The sequence below is a fragment of the Uloborus diversus genome, chromosome 4 (genome assembly GCF_026930045.1).
Source record: "Uloborus diversus isolate 005 chromosome 4, Udiv.v.3.1, whole genome shotgun sequence".
NCBI classification, from domain to species: Eukaryota; Metazoa; Arthropoda; class Arachnida; order Araneae; family Uloboridae; genus Uloborus; species Uloborus diversus.
Window position 1 is genome coordinate 50,175,861 of NC_072734.1, and position 23,943 is coordinate 50,199,803.

At 33.8% G+C, this 23,943-nt stretch overlaps 1 protein-coding gene across 1 annotated transcript in view; it reads right to left on the reverse strand.

The window, feature by feature from the left end:
* Window positions 1–23,943, reverse strand: part of LOC129221433 (glutamate receptor ionotropic, NMDA 2C-like) — a 206,289-nt gene that overhangs the window by 66,128 nt on the left and 116,218 nt on the right. Inside the window, exons 5-6 of the mRNA XM_054855919.1 lie at window positions 23,732–23,913; window positions 12,267–12,523 (exon numbers count right to left, since the gene is read on the reverse strand). Coding sequence (XP_054711894.1) covers window positions 12,267–12,523; window positions 23,732–23,913 — 439 coding nt within the window. The remainder of the gene's footprint in view (window positions 1–12,266; window positions 12,524–23,731; window positions 23,914–23,943) is intronic.

The following is a 23,943-nucleotide window of genomic DNA, read 5'->3' on the forward strand; positions in this document are numbered from 1 at the left end:
TATACAGTACATTTAATTAACTTTCATTTAAGCCAAAAACGAATTCTTTACATTCAATAGTTCTTTTACAATTGCAAAGCAGACAAATAATCAGAAAATTCGATTTTGATGAAATGAGATAAAACACTTTTCAAGACAATATGGACGATCCTCGTATTCTAAAAAAAAGAGGGCAAAGAGGGATATAATACGACTCTAATGCGTGTTTATATAATTTATGTGTGCTGGCATAACACGTCGGTTATAGAAAATTTAAATATGTCAATAATTGACAGCCCTATGCAAGTTACGCAAACGTTCCTCTCCCTACGTATCTTGCCTTTAACATTATTGAATTTTCGGCCGTATTTCCTTTTTCAACTGGAAAATTACCTACCAAGTTTTATTTTGAATAGAGAATAATTTTGGTATCAGACGAATTTGTAATGTGATTCAATTATCCGAAGACGGACGAGCAGAGAAACAAAGAATAAATGAAAATGAAAGTTCACTCATTGTTTTTGAAAAAGCAAATGAAACTGTCCAGGTTCATCATATCAAATGTAAAGCTTCAGTGGGAAACCTAGAATGAAAAATGTACCCCCTGTACACTTTAAGCGCAATATTATCGAATGTTTACACTTATTTAAAAGTCATCAAGCAGAAAGTATGGAAAATGGGATAAAAACATTAACCAAAATGCTTCCATTTTTCACCTCGCAGGTCTCGATTTCTACGCAAAAAATGATCTCCTTTATTTACATAAGATGTAAAAAACGGAATGAATTCAAAGGATTTTTATGTATTGCGAATCAATAAATTTTTGTCTATTTTGTGAGCCTATTTGTGTGATGAACGTTTAAAATTATTTGTGTTCTGAACCATTGAACACACTTTCTTATTTATTCGTTAAGTTAGTTTAGACAATTTCCAAAATATTTTCTAGAAATTTCTTTTGAGTTATTTTCAAACATATTTCAATCGATTAAATAATACATTTTTTTATGACGGCGAAAAAAAAATCTCAGATCAAAGAAACATGTTTAGACGCACCTATAAGCCTGTAGTTTCAGGAGGTTGTTTCATGTGTTTGTTAGATCTTATGCTCTAAACTACGTTATACTTGGAATACTTTGAGCATATACGTCAAGTATATCCCCGATCTAAATAAATATTTTGAATTTAAGGCTTTTGAGTGTCCGCCGCAACATGCAAATCAGGAGGACATATGTCATCCTCGAACTGGGAAATGCGTTGGGTTCAGTGCGTTCAGTTCATTCAGCTCCATGAGTCTAGTCTAATCAGTTCTACTGTTCGAGGAGTTCCATTTCGTCGTGACAAACGGATATTCTTTAGTTAGCTGGATTACAGCCGGCCATTCTATTTCTACACTGCAAATAAACCTGCACAATTTGGAACATTTTGTTTCAGAAAAAGTGATCCTAATATGTGAATGTGCACTATGAAGTGTTCTGAATAAGCTCCGTCAGAAGGAAAGTGTTCCGAATGTGTTCTGGATACTGAATATCGTGTGACAACAAACGAGTCCAGGCAACAGATGGTTCGTCAACACATTTGAAAACATGTTTGGTCACATTTGGGCACACTTGCAATATCATTGCTTTCTTTGCTGCAATGAGAATGGCTAGATGAAGATTGGTTGGTTGTACTATATGCTGTATGTATACACTATTAAATTAAATGACGTTATTTTTACTGCAAATTTTGTTACATTTCTTCAATACCCTCGCTCATAAACTTAATTGAAAGAACTTTGTGCTACGAAATTATGACGTATTTCCTCACGTGTGCCAAATTCTGCGAAGCTACGCAGAAAGTATTAGTAAACATTGATGTCGATTTCAGAATTTTCATGTGTAACTGTTGTGGTCTGGTTTGGAATAATTAAATGCAAGTTACTTATTTCCATTATTATTCATTACATTATGCTTAAACATTTGAAAATTGACTTAGCACTCGCAGATTGTTGAGCTCCATATTTTGTGTACATTATGCGTTAGCATTTGTACATTAAGCACTTGTACATCTCTGAGCATTCACATTTTGTTTCAATAAACTTTTATTCATTATACTGTTTAAGTTGTAGAAGAATCTAAATAACTAAAGTAAAAATTATACAGTTGTAATTCTGATGTTTGACTATCGATTATGTTTGGAACAAGGATCCCTAACCTTTATTATTATTTGATACACTTTATAAATTTATGAAATTTGTGTCTCACCATTTAAATTTAACACAAATGCATAGTAAAGCAAAAAGAGATGTTTGAATTTCTACTCTGAGCTCGAAATACATGCAAAACGTTATATCAGCTATCTTGGTCTGTTTTCTAAAACTACTAAAGCTTATACAGTAGGGTGGAACGAAAAAAAGGTTTTTGATTTTCAATTTGCCGTAGTGCGGAAAAGTTGCCTTTTCATGCAAACAAGATGTAAAAAAAATATGAAAAATATTGAAGCACGTCTTAAGGTGCCGCAAAGAGCATAAAGTTTTGCAAAATTGCAATTTTTGCTACATTTTAAATTTTTGTAAAGAAAGTTTCAAATTTATCTCTATGCTTCAAATGCTGTCGAAAAGCAATTTTCATGCTCAACAGGTCGCAAAATAACTTTTTTTTTTGTTGTTCGGATTATGTCTTGAGGTGCCGCAAGAGCGAAGTAAGTTTCGCAAAAACGCACTTTTTGCCGAATGCACTGGCATCTGGGAGCTTGAGTCATTGCAGCAGCGGATGTGTAAATGGGGCGGGGTTGGTCAGCAGTGATTAATGTGAGTGGGGCCAAGCTCAGATCAGGTGTCAATTTCTTTGTCGAGTTGAGTTAGTGAGTAGCGTAAAATTTCGTTAGTTGGTAAGATTTCATTTCGTGAGTTGCAATGGCTCAGTCTAAACAAGTGCAGACGAGACAAACGTCAGAATGTCCTATTTTTGGAATCTTTAGCGATTTCAATGAAGTTATACTTACGAAGATGTAATGAAATGTTACTGTTTTATTAGACACGGCCTAAAAAGTGCGGCTGGAAAAGGTCTTTCTGTAAGTGAAATATATGACTTTTTAGTTTTCAGAATAGATTACATTTGGTTAAGAGCATCTTTGAGACAACAGAATAGAAACCCAATGGATTCTTAGATGGTAAAACAAAAGAATTAAACGAATTTAAAGACAAAATAGGTTAACAGCTGGAAACTTGTTCTAATCTTCCTGTGGTTACTTCCTTACCTATATTGAAAATAACGTTCTTTTTGAGAACATACAGGACATAAGTACCGATCACAAATATGTATTGGATATGTGTGTCACTATATCAAGTGGGACTTGCTCACTATATTTATCTTCAAGGAACCTGGGAAAACTTCCCCACTCCAGATGACTTACATTTGCAAACCGTATATTTCAATTGTACGTGGCAACTAAAAATCCGACTGAAAATCTCAAGACTCTGACTCAGTACATTGTTAAAGTGTAGTAATGTATAGTTTCCTTTATATGGGCGTGGCATTTCGCTAAAATTGTTTGAAACAAATAATAACACTGAAATATATTAATAGTAATCATTATTCATTCATACATTTTCAAGAAAGGATCCATTTCTTGTACGGATCAAGTGGGCAAAGCGTATGCTCCTGTGTGGTTTAAGATCAAGTTAAAACCTTCTCGTACTTACGGCTCTAAACATTTATTTGAACGTATCTTACATTCACGATATCTCTCTCATAATTTTAAGAACATTATAGACCGGGTTATATAAAGAAATGGGTATTTTGATGCAACAGAAAATCTCCATTTGGCTATGTTATGCAAAGAGCGTAGAAAAGTAGGAGAACTTGGATTACGACGTGTGTTGAATGCAAGAACACAAAGTAGAGGCGGGGTTAAGAAATTTAAAGTTCAACAAATATTTTTTGCTGCCAAAGATTACAACGATTTGATCTCGTGGGATGAAAAGGAAATAACCGAACCCCCCTTGGTAAAACATGTCTAGTGAATCCCTCAAAGTGAAACTTGTAACCCCTAAGCGGCTCTTAAAAAGTATGGTTCTGTCGCAGGAGACGAAAAATTGACTCAAGAGTTATTTGGAAGAAAGAGTTATTTGGTACAAAAAAAAAAAAAAAAACACTAATGTGTCAAAGAAGTAGACACAAACATCATACAGGTTTAAAAATTTATTTACAATCATTAAGAATACTTTAAATGGTAAAAATGGAATTGTTAATGTCTTTTATAGTATACTAGGGATACCCGCACGGCTTTGCCCGTTGTAGAAAAATTAAAAGGTCATCTAGTTTGCTTGTATATTTACAAATAATGTAAGAAGAATTTCTCGCCAATCGGCTTGCCCATGTTACGGTTCCACGTTATGACAACTTGGTAATTTACTCGCCCATCTTATAATTTTGCTCGGGTAAATGTGATTAAAATTGGAATAAAAAAAGAACAAAATCGAATTTTCGAAAAATCGCTTCGAGGTGTACACCCAACATGCTACAAACTAACTTTGTGCCAAATTTCATTAAAATCGGCCGAAAAGTCTAGGCGCTATGCGCGTCACAGAGATCCAGACAGAGATCGAGATCTCCAGACACACTTTCAGCTTTATTATTAGTAAAGATTATGATTTTTTTTTTAAAAATGTATTTTGTAATTAGTATTTTTTTCCTAATGTAATGCTTAAAAATGTATTTACTGTCATATTTTGTGCCGTTATATACAGCAGGAAAGCATAAAAAGGAATTTCATTGTTAAATGGAAATTTCGGTTATTATCAAACTTTAAGCTTGTTGCGGCACCTAAAGATGTTGTAGTAAAGCAATGAAATTTCTTCTGCTTCTTTTTAAACCTAAATGACAACTTTTCCCCCCTACGGCAAACCAAAAAATTGAAAAAAAAAATTTAGGTCATTTTCGTTCCACCCTATTATACAGGATTGTATAAATGTATGTGTGTGTCTTAGTATATATATCGAGCCTGGAATTGTTCAAAAATAGGACTGGGAAACAAAAGGTTTAAAACCACTAGCTTAGAAGATTTCTGAGAAATTTACCCTTTTTTATCCTATTTAAATCAATTTTTCAATTTGCTGTTCGATATGTTAATAAAAAATTTTATATTTTGAAAAATGACGATGTTCTATTTATAAAACAAATGTACAGCTTGATGAACTAAAATTAAAAAACATATGATGAAAATTTTGACGAAAAACGTGTAATCATTGGATAAGTAAAAAGTTCATTCTGTTGCAGTTATTAAAGAACTATTTCAATAATATACATATATTTCATGCAATCTATTTAACACTATGAAAGTGAGACTCAGGGGAGCACAGACTGGAATACTTGGAATTTCAGAGCTTTTAATTGAAAAAACTCTGATTTTAGCTTTAATAACGCAATTTTAGGCCATTTTTTTTAATGTTCGGGCAAAAGTGTAGGGATACCGTCCCGAGATATTTGTTGAAGCTGATGTTTTGAAAATAACGTTTAAGCTGTCTTTGGGTTATGTAAAGGTGAAAAAACGAAGGGGGGGGGGGGGCTTTCTAGAAAATTGAATTAAACTGGAGTTTTAAAATTGAAATTTTAGATGGGTCTTTAGTAAACTATAAGGGTAAGAATTTCCATAAATGATCCTCTCCGAAAACGACTCAGTTGTGAAGAATTAAGAACATCTTTAGGGGACAAAAGGGGATACCCAAACTCAATGTTTCAAAATTCAATTTTAAAAGTACAGTTTTAAACAGAATTTGAAGATGTTAGAGGAAGGAGACTCGGATAATCGCGCCGTAAATTAAAAAAAAAAAAAAAAAAAAAAAAAAAACTAATATCTTAAAAATATTTCAGCTATATTTGATGATACAAAGGGCAGGGGGGGGAGGGAGGATCTCATTCGAGAAAAATATTATCCAAGATACTTTAGTGTTCAAGGTGACATATATTATTTGTGTTTAACTAATAAAGTTTATAAATATAAAAAACAGCTTTTATAAATTAAATTTTTATGGAATTTTGCAATAGAATCCAGCTGCATGTAAAAACGAGGATTCTGCAATACAACTGTTCAGCAATGTGATGTTAGTTTTAAAATTTGTACATGTGTCAAATAAATTAATTTAAAAAATATTGAGTTAAATGACTGTTAAGAAGTAAAACTGTAAACGATTTCTGGAGATGCGTTTCAAGATTTCCTTTTATTGAATAGAAATGAACATACTTCTGTTCAAGCTCGAGTTATGTAAAACTTTTTCCTGATATCGTTTGCATTTAAATTTCCAGACATTTGAAAGTGAAATTCATTTTTTTCGTATTTTGAAAAGCTTTGAAACAATGAACCTTCCACACTAAATTTAATTAAACGTTCGACTGAAACAAAATAAGTCTAAGTTGACCAAAACTCAATTAAACTTTTGCCCAAAGACGATGAGGATTCCGCAATACTACTTTCAGCAATGTGATGTAAATTTTAAAATGTGTATTTATATCAATTAGGTTAATTTAAAAAATATTTTGTTTTACGACAATATGTGTTCAGTAAACTGCAAAATAGGAATTCAGAGGTTCTAAGTGTGGCAGTTTAAAATGTAAATTAAATACGTGTTTTAATTTTTAGCTGCATTAGGGAACTTATTTCTTCCTTCAGACAATTTGACTTTTTGAACAGCAATCTGTATTTCAAAGTATAATTAAGCGAGTTTGACCGGGAATTTCTATGAACTCGTGTTTTTATTTAAAGAAAATCGCACTATTGAAAAAAAAAACTGAACCTTTTTAAGTTGAAGTGGCCCATTCAGCTCAAACATAATTCGATCCAATTGAATGGGATTGTATCTACCAATAGCACAGCGAAAAATTTGCATTGCCTCATCCAGTTGAAATTTGTCACTACGCTACTGGTAAGTAGCGTACGTTGAAGTACGTTGAAGTACGTACAAGTTACGTTGAATAACTTTTAATCAACCTAATACTCGGATTTTCACAAAATTTTATTACAGAAGTAATTTTTCCAAAAAATCATACTGAAATAACAATTTAGAAACAGTACCTAGTGAAATATTTGTCGCTCAATTTTTCACCAATTGGGGTCCAATCATAACATCATTTCAGGGGCACATTCAACCTAACATAATTGATGATTCGATTCGAACGAAATCTATCAACCAAAAGTGAAGACAGAAATTTTCTTTACTCCACGCAGAAGAAAATGTCTCGCTACGTGACTGGTAGATAGAATTCGATCGAATCGAACATAATCGAGGAAAATATGCTTCTTAGTCGTAATTGAAAACTACATCGATTTGACTAAAAAAAAAGAAAAAGTTAAACTGAATTTTTTGGCCTAATTCAAATGAAATTGTTTTTTTTTTAATTTAATGCATTTACTCCTGTACTTTGCACAAGGAAAAAAAATTAAATGCTAACTAATTGGTAATTCCATCTTTGCAGTGAAGTTTCACAGAAATGATTAGTTATTAAAGAACTTCATTGCATTTTAATGGTATAAAATACTTTCTTTAATGTCATTGATCATAAACCGAGCAGTAGACTACTGAGTAGCTAAGTAGTAGGAACGTAAACAAATTATATTTATAGACAGTAATAAAAAAGTTTTTGTTCTTGAGGAATTATTTTTTTTTTAATTAATTTATATAACCATTTGTTTTTGACACAGTTTTGTTTACTTTTTACATTATTGATTGGCTTTGAAAACTTACTTATGGAAATTTATATTTCAAATTTAGTTGTCATTCCTGTAGTAAATATCATTTTGTATTACACTTTCCTGCTACTTTGTTTTTGCTCGTTTGTCATTTTGCTTTAAACTATTCAATTGGTTTTGAGATACCATTATATTTAAAATTTTCATACTAATAATGCAGATCTAATAATCATATTCAAGCCTAAACCCATCATCAAGCCTGCAGTCTCAACAAAAATGAATTTAGTGAGTATTTTTTCTTTTTATAAGCTTCTTTTATACTTGGGTAGCACACATTCCGGGAGGATATTAGTGATCGGTAATTGTTCCAAAACATATACTAAAAACTGTACTAAAACGTGTGCCACAAAAGGTTTAGCGCAAGTGTTCAAAAACCATTCTTTTATACTATCCATGAAATGTCTAAAAAGTGCGCTAAAAAGGATATACATGTTCCGAACAGTGTTTCTAGAAGTGTTTTGAAAACTGACCGGAAAAAGTGTTCTAAAAAAGGGGACAAGTGTACGTGTTCAAAAAGTATTATGACATGTGTTCACAAAACGGTTATAATAACTATTACAAAAATAGTGTTCTCAAAAAGGAGACAAGCGTACGTGTGCAAATAGTGATCAAAAAGTGTTTGATTATTTGCAGTGTAGTTGAGAACGAATCGTCAGCAGTATATGCATTCATCATTTCACAGACTGAAAGGACATCATAGGAAAGTAACTTTCCCTTCATTCTTTGTAAGATCAAAGGACTATACTTTTATAATTCTAGATTTAATTTAAGACAATTATATTCAGTCAAAAGAGAGTAAATATTCAATGACTATACTCAGTTGTGTGCTAGCCAAAAAGCGGCATTGTAAATAGTGTAAGTGAAAGAAGAATTTTCATTTAAGATATCCTCTGTCTAAGTTTGAAATTAAGCTAAATTTAACGGATAAGCATCGTACAGCTTTCTTTAAATAACTTTTTTTTTCTTTGTAAATGCAAGTTTATTGTGGATATCTTGCTTCAATTTTTTGTAAAACTAATATTTTTCTACCTTTTTGCTTGAAGATTCAGGTTTATGAAAATGGGATGGTAAAAGTGCTCATATTCTTCATACGCAAGAAACAGAAGTCTTTCACCTTGGTTGATGGCATTTATCTACACGAGTAGTGCCTTACAAGCGGCTCATGAACCACATGGGGCCCGCGAAACTGGCTTATGTGGCCAGTAGTTTTGAATTATACTACGAATTGAAAACCACGATTAGTCACAATACTACAAACTTGGAGACGAATAATTCTAAATTGGCTCGTGGAAAACAGGTGGAGTTAATAAAAGAAGCATCAATTTAAACAACAACAATTCCTGGTTTGCAGCTTTTTTTTCACTGTCCATGTTTCCCTATGGCATTTAAAAAATGTTTAAATATTTTGAAGCTATTTGTGTTCTTGCCCATAAGTATCATTTTAGTATGAGGTGCGTTAATCGGGTAACGGAAGGTTGGGCACCACTGATTTACAATATTAAAAATTTTCATGAAATTTTAAAGTAAAAAATACAGGTATCTATTAAACAGCAAAAGTAGTGGTATATGGTTTCAATGTAATATTTTACCGTAAAAAAAAGAAATAACGCTGTGACTTTTTATGCTGAACAAAACGAACAAGATGCAAGCAGCGGTGCTCGGCCATGCAATTTCTTTGTACGGACAACGGAGCTTTAACCACTACATGAATAAGGCTCGTTGGGGGAACAGAAATAGTAAAACAAATGCTTCGCCCCATAAGTCATGAAGTATATCGGTTGGTGCTGAAATTGTTTATTATTTCCGGTTTGATTTACTGTGAAATTTCCTCTGTAATGTAAACACCAATTTTACAGTAATATTTACCTTAGGAAATTCCTGAATTTTAGGAGTGTGCATAGAATTCTTACATTCAGTACTGGAACATATCATGGAACTCTTATTCAGTCTTTTGCTTCGGGGAGGCGGAGTCGGTGTTAAAATAACCGACTCCAACTCCGGGATTTTCAGATCCTTCTACTCTGACTCCAACTTCTTTGGCCCAAATTGCGTCCGAGTCCGACTCCCCAAGCACTGGAATTTCGAACTTGGAGAGAAACTGACCGACTCGGCTTTTGGCTCTTGGAAACTAAAAACTTCGACACCCGACACCAACTCCGACTCCCTTGCCCCAAAATAAACCCGACTCCGACTCTGCAGCCCTGTTTTTTTTCAAATAGCTTTATCAATGATTTCTCAGTAGCAGACTCTTTGCTCTTGATTAACACGTGGGCGCATTGTTGTGCTGAGGATTATGATTTTGAAGTTTTTTATATTGGTTTAGATCACAGTTGTGCCCCCCGTTTTTTTACCAGCAGGTCGCACCCCATACTAAGATGAATATCGCGAGCCATAACACACATAAAATTAAAATATGTTTTTATATATTTTAGACACCATGGAAAAATGTGGAAAAAGAAAGGAAATTGTATAGAAGAGTTACTTACTTTCATTACTACAATCTTATTGGATTGGAAGTTCCCATCTCTTTTTTGAAACTAATTTCTGACTGTGTGGCTCCAAAGTTGATGGAATCATTCCTAATACCGAAATGAAGATGTTTTGGAAGCTTCCAGAGTGTATTTTTCGCCTTGTAACATTTAGCATAACAAAAGTCCACATGAATAGACTTCACAGGTCACACATGGCCTGCGGTTCTTAGGTCGGCACTGCTTAGAGTAATAGAAACAGTGTACGGAAATAAAAATCCATATTACTTTAAACAAGAGTTAAAGGCAATTGCGGAATTTATATTATTAATCTAAAATACAGTTGGGGACCTATATTATCCGAGCTTTAATCAAGTGAAATGTTCTATAACACAACTATACTGTATGTCTCGTGTTTCACATGTCCGATGAGCATTCAAAGCTAAATATTCCCAAAATGCATGAGAAACCAGACGACAATGAGAAAAATAATGAGAAAAATGAAGAAAAAACGTGTAAATTTTTGTTATATAAAACTGTTCTAGTGTAGTAAAAAGAAGCAATTTTTTGAAACTTTCTCCTCGAAAAGCCTATGCCCCTATTAGTACGATCATGTTAATTAGCAGTTTATAGCTAAGCCTAAATTTGAGCAGTAGAATAATTCATCCAAAACTGAGTTTTTACCAATGAAAGTAAACCAATTTTTTTTCTAATGCATATGCAAACTAAAAAAAAACTATATTAAACCAAAGAAGCTAACCTCCGAAATACTGTCTAACACAATTTGCTGCGCACGTAAACCGTCTCGGACAGAAACGATAGTTTTCTGCGAATGAATTATTCTGCGTTTCGAATAAGTACCTCCCGGAAAGGAGGGATGATTACTTTTCCCAGATGCAACGCATTCTGTATCATTTATCCGTAAATTACGTATCCCAAGAGAGGTATGTTGTAGTATTGACTAAGTTGTTACTCTTTTGTGCCGTTGATACTAGTATATGTAATTAGTGAGAAAACTGGATAGCGGAAAAAAGGAAAAATCAATCAAACGTTGAATGGTGTCTTTTTTAATGAATTTGATTTTTCTTTGCAGTCGATATTTTATTTATTTATTTATTTATTTTTGCATCCTAATTTACAGTATTTTTATTTTATTTTCACAATTATTTTCCTTTGTGGCAAATTTTGCACACTCAGAATCTCTCTGCTGAAATGAAGCACAATTTCATCTAAGACACATTAGCGCACTCGGTGGGAAATAGTACCATATTCGATTTTGTTAACGGATTAGAAACTTGTTTGACACTTTAGAAAGTACACTGAACATTAGATTAGGATATCTTGATAGGAAACACTTTACCAACCTTTTGAGGGTACGCCTGAAACGTTTCTTGTATTCATTTATCCCATTAAACCCCGCTATATGAACCAAATTGAAAATACTAATGTTTTCATATGCTTCGAGGTTCAATACACATATCTAATCATGTGTAGCTAAAAACAATTTTAAATACTTATTAGGTTAGGAGACATGGTACGGTCTCAAAATGGGAGACTTGGTGTTTAATAAGGATAACATAAATACCTCTGCCACTATGTTCATACTTGAAATATATCGAGCTGAATCCAGTTATAAAACCCTAAAATCATTTTTATGTAATTAATAGGTGTTCGCATTCGTACTTGGTTGATATTTTTTTGCATGCGGTGAAATGAAAATAGAGATCTTTTAAATTCAAATGCTTCGAAATTGGCAAAACTAGCAGGATAACTTTAAATTAGGTTACTCTTACACTTGAAATGGTTTTCATAATTTTATAATTATTGCTTCTTAAGTTTGAATAACTGTACAATAGTGTAAGAGTTTCTTTTCAGTTTTGTGCAACTAGACGCATCAATATTATAAGTAATGAAGTTGAGATTGCGAAATTTTGCATCACAAAGCTTTCTCCTTTATGAATGTTGAGCAAAAGAAGATACGGTTATCCAAACCATCTACAATTCAATGTACTGTTACAAACTTTAAGAAATACAGTTATTTTTGTGGAATTATGCATAAACTTCCCCTGAAAATACTTCAAGAATGAAGCTTACCTAATAGTCCAGGTGGAAAATCTGGTGGTGGCGGAGTGTTGTCGAAAGCTGGACCTACCACAGACTGCGTGACTATCCAAACATAATTTTTCCCGGTGAGCTCTAGTTCGTTCGCCGCCCTCATTATGTACATTGCTTCCTGCCTGTTGCAATATAATAAAAATACTCTAGCTTCACTGTTGGCCAGATCTTCAATTTCTGCACGTGCTTCGTCAGCATGTCGAGCTTTTAGGGTGTAGATATCCATTATTGTAAATCTGAAAATGCAAACACGTGCATTCAATTGACAGACAACTAATGATAGTTGAATGAACTAGAAATACAGACTCGTGTATCAGAGTTATAAGTAAGCTTATTTTTTATGGAAATAATGAAGCTGGAGGAAGAAAAGGTAAATTACTTTGCTGCATTTTTGCATTTTAACCTTCGACCCCGTAGCAGAACGAGCGCATAATACCCTGTTCGCACTGACAAGTTAACCCAGGTTAAGAAGTTCAGTGAGTTATCTTTGGCAACGATTTCGCTTAACCCTCGTCGGAAAGTGAGTTAACTTAACCCACTTTGGCAAACAGAGTCAAGCCTCTGATCTTAGCTAAATCGGATCACGTGATCTCGAGCTGCCGCGAAACTTGTTTACATTTTGCATGGCCGCCGCAACAAGCGCCAGTAGAGCAATATGGGAAAAGTGTATTTTCAGTCTTAAATTTTAAATCATTTTGATTTTTTTCAACTACTGACAAAATGTCTACTTGAAATTTCACATTTCAGATCGGCATTTAAGATTGTTGAAAAAGTATTTTAGTGTGTTGGTGTTAATGAATACGATTCATTTTTATTTGCTTCAAGCTAAATGGAAATTTCATATGTCATTTATTTCTTTTTGAATTCCATTCCTTGTACATATTGACAGAAAATTCTGTTCTTTTTTTCTGAAGAAAAGTTTTATCAAATACTACAATATTCTTCCAGTTTCAAAAGTAGCGAAAATCATTTTACAAACCCCCAATTTCTTATTGACAACTGTTAAACATGTATTTATTCCAATAATTCGCCAATTATTTTTAATGCACGTAATAACTTTTGCCAAAACGCTGAAATTACTTGCCATCATTTTTTTTAGTACTTTAGTACCGCATATACAGTAGAATCTCATTAACCGTTTAACCGCCGAACTATTGACGGAAGATCAAATTTGAGTAACTTTTTGAAATTATGTCTATTTATGTCTAGTAAATACAGAAATAAAATAAAATTTCCAGAAAAAAATTTTTTACTATGTTTTTCAGTGTGTTCCATTTTTGGAACATTGGCGCTTTGCATGAATTTTTTTTTTCAGGGATTTTTTTTAAACTAAGAGGTTTTGAATGCGGTTTTTATCTTAGCATACTTTATTACGGAAAAAATAATATTTTTAATTGCATTTATGTACATACCAGAATTCAGAAAATCCAATACAGAAATATCTAATGCCCATGATATGGAAGGAAGCATTGTTGGTGAAGTCGTTTGTCGCAATGGAAACATTTCTTAGTAGTATTTTTTTTGCACACCGCACAACGTCCTTTGGATGCAGATACAATATAATGTCCGTCAGACATTCTTGATTGTTTATGTAAATGACAACGAGGCCCTGGATGACTTTCCACTCGTACTTTTCTTCTTAGGAGGTGAGTTGTTATTTCTCTTCGGAACTCTAAATGCTTCATCTTGACTTCGTGTAACTCACAATGAAGTAACCAACTAGCTACAACTGAAATATTCAGAGCATTACTAAAAAGATTCCACCACCATTTTTTACTTCTCAAATGAGGTCTGTAGCTCCCTAAAAGTTTATCTAAGACGTCCACACACCCCATTCCTTCATTGTATCTCTTGATAAGATGAGGTTGTGGCACATCTATCTTGCATTTCTGCGCATTTGAGTAACGTTTTACAGATGCAAGTGGCTCATGTGTATAACAATTAGATGCTACTGTAACCACTGCATTATCATTCCAGCTGCACATGTACACTGTTCCATCAGATAGATAGTCAAAATTTCCACGATCTTCTTTAGAAAGGGCTTTTTTGGATTTCAGTGGACAATGGCCAGTTCGGTTTTCACGAATTGTTCCTGTTGCTCGTACACCTTTTTTTGATAGCTGAGAAATTAAGTCATATGATGTAAAAAAGTTATCAAAGTATACTTCATGCTTAGACGTGTCAGTCAAAACTGATAATAGATCATTTACAACTCTGGATCCTAATTGCACATCAGGGGATTCTTCTTTTTTGCCTGAATAAATCTCCATGGAATATGGGTATCCACTTGAAGAGCACAGTATCCAAATTTTGAAGCCGAATCTTATTGGTTTTCCTCTAATAAACATTTTACACGAATGTCGACCGTAGTAGGGAACTATAGATTCATCTATGCTCAATTTTTCATGAAATACACCAAATTGTTGAAGGTTTTTACACAATTCTTCGTAAATAGGGTATACTTTTCCAAGTTTGTCATTTTGTTTTAATTCATGGTTGTCCATCAAATGAAAGTTGTTTTTTATTTTTCGAAAACGATTTCGAGGCATAATTGTTGGTACAATTGGCACAGATGTATCTTCTGCACTGCTCCAATACATATCCTCAGAAGGAACGGAATGGTACCCACTCAATAGCAGCAAACCAAAAAATTGTAGGATTTCATCTCTGTCAACATCTATTGATTCTCCTTTTTGCAATGCATACAAGTTTGTCATATTTGCTAAGTGTTCAACATACTGCAAAGGTAAAATTTTAAAAAATAAATCAATTGGAGATAAATCCACCATATTCGGAAATGCGTGTCGAAGTGGTTCAATACTTTCTGACGAAATCAGTTTCGGAAAATTAGCTTTCTTCTCCCAAGTTAAATCCATTTTCATTCTTTTTCTACTTTTATTTCCTGATAATTCCAACTTTTTCTTTTTTTCCGTTTTCATTCGCTTTTTACTTTTATTATCTAATGATTTCAGACTTTGTTCTTCCTCCGATTTTTTTGTTAAATTTTCACGAGAGTTGGCGAAAAAAATGTCCACCTGTAAACATACATCAATTGGTGTAATAGGTTGTAACTCGTCTTCTAGAATGTCTTCTTCCTCAGTGATATTGCCTGGTTCATCAGGGGGTAATTGGCATATATCTACATCTGACAAATCCAAATCTGACAATGTCTCTAAATAAGCCACAGCTTGTTCTACAGTAAGAAATCTTGTAGACATTTTTTAACAGTTATGAACAGTTGGTATACGTCAAACAGAATTTTGTTTCGCTCGAAAACAAAGCTAGCGAATTATTGAACTGCATTTAAAATATGAAGAATAAAACTCTCACTAATATTATTTTTTATTATCACGTGACAATGCAGCTGTCCGAGCAGGTGTGGATTCGGAGCCATATAGTCGTCAAACAGAAGACTGTTATTATTTTCTTTGCTAACAAAACGTCATATCCTTTCAAAATATAAACTTACTTGGTTTTGCCAACATCTACATCAGAGTGCATTCAAAATGAGAAAAAAAAAAGAAACATATATTACGAAAAATGAAATTTCCCCTTTGAAGTCAAACGATTTACTTCTTGGAAATTTGACTCCCTAAAAGCGCCAATGTTCCAAAATTGGAACATGCTATTTTGAAGGGGTACATCTTTTGGAAATATCATTGTACATTTCTACAAGCATTTTAAAATCATACATTGAAGTATTTTTCACAACTATGATAAATATCATCACATTTTCTGAAAAAGCCAATTTTTGGTAAATTTTGTAAGAAAAAGTTGCAAAAAGCTAAAAAAAACACCCATCTTTGAAAAATCGCAATAAATAATTGAAAATATATAAACAATTAATTAGGAAATCAAAAATTACTTTGAAATAAGATTAAACTGTGTTAAAAAAAACTTTTTTATTTTAACGTTATTTCTTGGGAAAATTTTCAGTTAAATATGATGTTCCATTTTTGGAACATTGGCGGGTAAACGGTTAATCTGGACTAATAAAGGATACAGGTTGTCCAAATTAATGATAGTAATAGTTAAACAAAATGAACTATAAATTGAGACCAGATACCTGTACTGTACACAGTAAAAATTACAATCACCCCCAACTTGCTGTTATTGACACCATAATAAAGGCCTACAAAATACATAGCACATTTTTTCACTTTTTTTTTATACAGTATGTACATCTAAATGACTGTTTGAAGTACACGAAGTTCAGTTTAATAGGATCTGGATTTATACTTTATTACATTTTCCTGTGACATGAAAAAGTAGTTGGACGTGCTAGACTATAAAAATTTCTGGCAGGGGGAAAAATGAGATTTTGAAATACGGTGAAAAAGTTTAACAAACTGAGAGAAGGGACCAAAATATATTTTCGTGTTAAAAGAATTGAATTAAATTACACAGTACTCTATCCAGACTACAATATCATTTCGTGTTAACCATATTTTCTGTTAAGAGTTATCATGTTAAACTTTTTTTACTGTATATCCATAGATACAAGTTGTGGGATGATTCCTAGATTAAAAGTATCTTGATTATATGCCTCCATCGAACAGTTTCAAAAGACAGATTTTTGTCGCTTTATACGGAGACTGAATGCTAGGACCCTTAAATATTTTTTAGTGTAATGAAGGACACCCATCAGCGGAATAACCTTTTCCGTAATCTGCAAGATGCAGCAAACCAAGTTTTACTGCAAAACCATACCACCTTTGCATTTTCCAGTATTAAATTGAAAACAAGCCATTTTCGATAATAAAAAAATTTTTCTCTTTTGACTCCTTAAAACTTTGATGGTAATCAGGGCTGCCGCTACCAGAAATGCGGCCCAATGCCAATTTTAATCCTCCCCCCCCCCATGAGCCCCTATCCCCCCAATGCATAATTTTATGCCCGTCTGCTTAATTTAATCTCCCTCACACACTTAAGAACTTCAAAATAAATAGTTTAAAATTGCATTCATATGTGACGTTGCATTGTTTACTTGCTTATAACTGAATATTTAAATTTTAATGTAAATTTTAAAATTGTAATTTGAAGTTAGCATAAAAATATATTTACAAATAGTGTACCTTTATTGTGTAAAAATTGGATAATTTGTCATGTCTGAGGTAAGCGAAGTAACTATGAATTTTCAGTAAGGCGAAGTTGGACGGACCAAGGAAAATGATCTGATTTCGAAATAAAAAGTTCTTTTCGTAAAAATTAAAATAAAACATGATTCAGGCACTTGTAAGATAAATAGAAATATCCTTGAATTAAGTGTTGAAATTATTATCACACATACATATTACATTTGTCTTTTTCTACCCACCACCACCTTTGTATTCGCTTCTGGTGATTTAGGTTTATCAGGTTGGTTTTCGCTTCGATCAGTTCTAAGTAGAATACCGTATGCGACTCTAGTTTTAAGAAATTATGCCCCCATTGTACTCAAAAACTTTTGCTATTTTTTCGTTGCCCAAGAGTACTTCATTTATATTTATACTATCGAGAAATGGTAATGTAATGCAAGTTTTTTTTTTTTTTAGAAAGTAGCATAACTTTTTTGATGGAATTATTTACATTATTATTTGAAAAATAGCTTTATGAAATGCAGGCCCCTCAAAGCTCCGGGCCCCGGTACTATAGGTCCGGTATCCTCACCCAAACGACGGCCCTGATGGTAATTAGAAATATGGATCACACAAAATGTTTAATACCAGAATTTAAGAGCATATACTGCATTTAGAAGATCAAAAAATTTGTAAATTACAGTACAACTACAATTATCCGAATCAACCGCACCCCGTTCGGATTGTGAGATTTTTTTGAAAAGGGATGTATTTTAATCTACTTACTGTATAAATATTGAAAAGCAGAAAAACTACTTTTAAAGAAAGAGCTTTTATTTAATCACTAGTGGTACCCGCACGGCTTTGCCCATAATAGAAAAATTAAAAGGTCTTTTGGTTCGCCTGTATATTTACAAATAATGTATGGTGAATTTTCTCGCCAGTTGGCTTGTACCCATGTTACGGTTCCACATTATGATAATTTCGTATCTCTCCAATTGGCTTGTGCTTGTGTTACGGTTCCACGTTATGATAATTTCGTAATTTACTCGTCCATCTTATGATATTTTTGTTCTTAAAATTGGAATAGAAAAAGAACCACATCGAATTTTCGAAAAATTGCTTCGAGGTGCACATCCCAATGCTACAAACTAACTTTGTGCCAAGTTTCATGAAAATCAGCCGAACCAGGGCCGGATTTAGGGGAGGGCAGGTGGGGCTACTGCCCTGGGGCCTCCACAACAAAGGGCCCCCACAATAAAATTATTACAAAATATCCTAACTTTCACGGGTCGAAAATATCGGATATATACGTATGTATCAAAATATTCGGATATATATCGAAGTACTGAATATTTTCGAAAATATGATGATCTTTTCGAACCTTGATTAGGGGCCTCCACTCCTTCGTTGCTCCGGGGCCTCCACACTTCCAAATCCGGCCATGGGCCGAACGGTCTAGGCGCTATGCGCGTCACGGAGATCAAGACATCCGCCGGACAGAGAGACTTTCAGCTTTATTATTAGTAAATAAGTAGAAAGATAAAGCTTTTCCTGCTAAGTACTAACGGTGGTGATGTTGCAGAAGGAAGGATAATGCATGGTGTCGAGACAGAATCGTTACTTTGCAAATCGCAACAAGTGCAATTGCCTTAATTAGTCATCATTAGTGATTCTTCATGAAAAAGTACCATTTGTTACTTGTTGGAAACCATTATGTATCAACTTATTTTTAATTCTCCAATATCTTTTTTCTGTAGGGCAGAAATGGGACAGCGATACATTCTTGCTGAATAAGGGGGAAAAAGCAGCTTTAGACTCTTACTGATGCATTTACTGGACCAGCTGGAAAAGCTTTTTTACATTTTATTTCAGAATTAATTCAGTGCTGTCTCAGTCCTCTTAATCTTTTTTTTTTTTGCTATAGGGGCTCTTATTATCCTTAATGTCTAACGAAACAAGGCACAATGAACGAAATCGATAACGATTTTTCAAATGTTAGATTAAGGGGCATACTCAACTGTAACAGAATTAGATGAAATCAAATACGATCAATTGTACTTACCAATAGCACAGCCAGACATTGATTTTTCCCCACATAAAAGTAAATTTGTGGCTACTACTGGTCGACAGAATTTGATCAATTCGAACACAATCTAGTTGAATATGCCTCTAAGATAGAATACAGGAACTGAAATATTGAATATTTAACGATTGATGCTGCATTATCTTAATGTATGCAAAATTTAGTAATTTAAGCTAAACATTAACTAGGAAGTAAAATTCAAGGAAAATGGACTTGGTTAGAAAAGAGCGAAATTAGCCAGCTCTGGATAATACATACGAAGGATGTATTCACAGGAAATTTTCTAAATTTGCAAAATGTTTTACATTATTGAAACTAATTCTGTATAACTACTTTTTTGGCAAGTGCATGGCCGCAGAGAGCCAGCGGGCTCTTGTCAGTTTGGTCGCCTGGTCCCAATAAAACTTCAATAATTTCTCAGATTCCAAAGTTTGGCCATAGTTCCCGACTAGGCGGATATAGCCTCTGGTCGAGCAACAAACGTTCGCAAATTTTGAGATTCTCCAAACTAATAATGTTGAAAAAGGAACAAATATAATTTAAAAACGTGCTAGTACCATTGTGGTACTCTAACTCACTGACATTTTTGCTGTTGGCCATGATATGAGACTTGGGAGCAGTGCAGCGGGGTTTTGCAGAATGTTTTTAAAAGATAGTTTAAATTGATAGACAGTTTTAAATTTTATCAAGAGCCTGGCTGCAGTCCTACTGTTATTTCTGATTTCAAGAAATTCTATCAACTTTAAACAGCAAAGCATGCAACAAAAAATCAAGTAGTTTCATTTGTTAATGGACAAAGCTCCTGATCCAAATGTGGAAAGAAAACGTAACCGATTTGAAAAAGTCAAAAAGAAATCGGTTGATTTTTGAAAAAATTAGTAAAGAAATGTCGCTGTTTGTTATCATCCGCAGTGCGGAGGAAATCAAAACTAAAACTGAAAACTTGATGAAACTCTATAGGTTTGTGTCAATATTGAGCAATCACGATTGCTTATTGTTCTCATTTGACCGTTTTTGGTGTCCGTGCCTTTTTCAACTTGGACCAGAAGCCTTTGCAGCACCACCGCCCACCGTCCTCTGCTGGCGGCGCGGCGCGGCTGCTCCGGTTTTGAGCTATCCGCTTCTCCTGGTCCGAGGCGTCCATGTCCTACACACACGCACGTTCACACACATATACACACACGACTTCACACACATACACACACACGACTTCACACACATACACACACACGACTTCACACACATACACACACACGACTTCACACACATACACTCACACACGCCTACGTGCATACACACAGGTCTACGCACACACACAACTATGCACAAGTAACCGCCCAGGAGGAGAGGCAGACTTGGGGGGGACGAGAGCCGTTTCTAGAAACAATAACTCCAATGAGTAGGATCCTGTCTCAGTTCGTGATTGCGAAAAACATAATTTGAATTCAAAATTTCAGAATTCAAATTAATTTTCTTTTTTTTATTTGTTACTTCCTTTTACAAAAAAGGAAGTATTGTATTCGCGAAAAAAATTTCACTCAAAAATCGCCCTTAATTTCCATTTTGCTCACCCCCAAATGAATGTTGAGTTTTTTTTTCGATTCGACCACATGCGGAAAAGTGCCTAAGAATGTATAGACACGCGAAATATCCATTTTGACCATCACCGAGGTAATTACAACGACTTTTCTCGTGACGTCTGTATGTATGTGCGTATGTGTGTATGTGCGTATGTGCGTATGTGCGTATGTGCGTATGTATCTCGCATAACTCAAAAATGGTATGTCCTAGAAAGTTGAAATTTGGTACATAGACTCGTAGTGGGGTCTAGTTGTGCACCTCCCCTTTTGGTTGCTTTCGGATGTTCCTAAGGGGGTCTTTTGCACCTTTTTGGGGTGAAATCATTGTTAATTTCGATGTAAACTCAAGTGGCGTTATAATTTGTCGGACACTTGGCGATATATCGCCAGTCTTTTAATCGCCAAGTTTTGTCGCCAACTTGGCGACAAATTTGGCGGAGTTTTTTTTTTTTTTTTTTTTGGTTTCAATTTGGCCATTGTTGGTGATATTTAGAGAATAAATATTGAATCACATTAAAATAGCGAATAATGGGGAAATGACATTAAATTGGAGTAAAAGGAAGTCATGTGATTCACACATCAGCTCGTTTTTTATCTGTGTTTCTTACGTGTTAATTTATTAAATCACATGTATTAATAAACCATTATAACATGACTGTGATTTTTGTTTTTTTCTCTCTTTCGTGCGATGCAAATAATCAATCATGCATAATTGAGGAGAAATAAACTTTTGTGCATGCAAACTTTTTTTTAAATTTAGGCTACCAATTACACTACTACTTTATTTTGCACATTTAAAACGAAGAAATATGTTTGGAAATCTTACTTTTGAATTTAGTTATTTTTTATTATTTTTCGCTATGAATTGGGCTACTAATTCTTTAGTTCTTTGTTTTTGTTCGTGCATAACACAAAAACGCTTATTCGAACTAGTTTTTTATTATCAATGAAAAAAAAAGGAATAACATGAAAATCAGGATTTTATTTTTCTTATTTTTTCTGTAGCGCACATAATTTTTTAAAGTCTTTTGTATTGATTTCAAATGAATGCAATTCTTGCAGCTATGCTTGATGATCACAGTTTCAGGTCCATATTAAAATATCTTACCGGTGTTAGGAAAACAGTGTATATTCAGTGTATGTGTAAAAAACTGTTTCATTTCTATTTTTTAAAGCCTCCTTAACTCCACATCTTTATTGGGAAAAATAATGAAGTATAACGGTATCTTTTTTTTCAACTGGTATGCAGTATTTAAAATTTGTATCCTGGCGGCCAATAAACATAAGTTTTTCGCACAGGGAAGCATCAAGTTTTTCCCGATGCGAAAATTCTTCGCCCACTCTTCATCAGACATTATACTCCACGAACTGTCGTTTTTGCCCAAAGAATTAACACTTCTCAAATTAAGCGAGTGCATCATATTAAGCAGCAAACTTCGAGCGAGAAGCAAAACCAAAACAAACTTTAGAATACTCTCTACACCAGTCAGTTTTCTCACTTAAAAACTGGTTCTAGAGTATTTTTAACCCGGATCAGCGGTAGCTAATGCGAACAGTGAGAAAAGGGAAATGGGTTAACTTTAACTCGGATCAGCGGTAACCCGGATCAAATGTTGCAGTGCGAACAGGGTATAACTAAGAACTGAGACACAGATTTTTGAGAAACTCTGCAGACTGCTTTAAATTTATGCTCATGAAGATTTTTAGCGTAATTTCTAATGGGATATAATCAACAGGCAGCGTGTACCTATATTACCTTTAGTATAATTTGTTATATATTATATTTGTTATATTGTATAAACTGACATTAAATTTATCGTAAAACTTTCATCGCCACCAAAAAATGCTTTAACATAAGATACTAATATAAGTGCATGCTATTTATTAATTACATTCCAGAAGTTAAGGTACAAATCATCAGGGGGTATTTCTATTGAATCTGTGTTGCACGTTGCGAAAATTTCTGCGACCGATCACATTGGCACCTTATTTTAAAGCAATTTTTGGTGCCGATATTAGTTTTACAATTATTATAATGTCGTTCTGTCTTGCAAATTTTTATTTATTTATTTATTTATTTATTTTGATTTTTTAACAGCATTGCAAGCTGCTGAAACAAATTCTGCTACCGGGCCTTTGACTTGAATTCTTGTGCACTATTAGTTTTCATTAAGTGTGAGAAAGCGCTAAATAATAGCAACTACTTTATTCTAAAAATATTTTGGTATTTTACTAACCTTAAAATGTAAAATATTTAAAATTTCTATTCCTAGCTCCGTATAAAGGTAATTGTTTAGAGAATAATCACGCTCGTATTTTCTTTAAAACATTTAAGTAAGTAATATAACATTTTTTAAAGCTAAGACAGCGTTTCAAGCTACTGCTAAACTGCTCAAATATAGCATTCACAGACTGCAGTTTCGTATTTTTGGCTCTTCCGCCCTGATATCTTGCTGATGTGTTAAAATATTTTTAGACGACAGTATGAAAATATACTCAGAATCTATAAGATGCTATTTACACGCAGCTCTTCCGTGGCTCTTCCAAACTAATGTGAACAAGGGCAAATTTATAGTCTCTGTTAGCAGTAACCATGTTGCTTGGCAGTTACTTGCATCAGTGTCAGTGTTTCATCGATAGATCGTAATGTGAAACGAAAAATGACAAAATCTTTGAAAATTGTTGTCGTTGTAAAACCCATAAAAGGCATTTAATACTCACTTAAAGTCGATAATAGCAAGCACTTGATCTCTCACAGCACGTACAAAGTCGTCGTGGCCACCGATCTGACTAGTGACAATAGCGAACTTATGCCAGGAATATCGTCTGAGTATGCTAAGCATTGCGGAGGACTGGTGTTCTACGGACGGCGCCAACTGAAGGACCTGAGACTCAGGAAGCCTCTAGAATTTAAAAAGAAAAAAAAATTAACT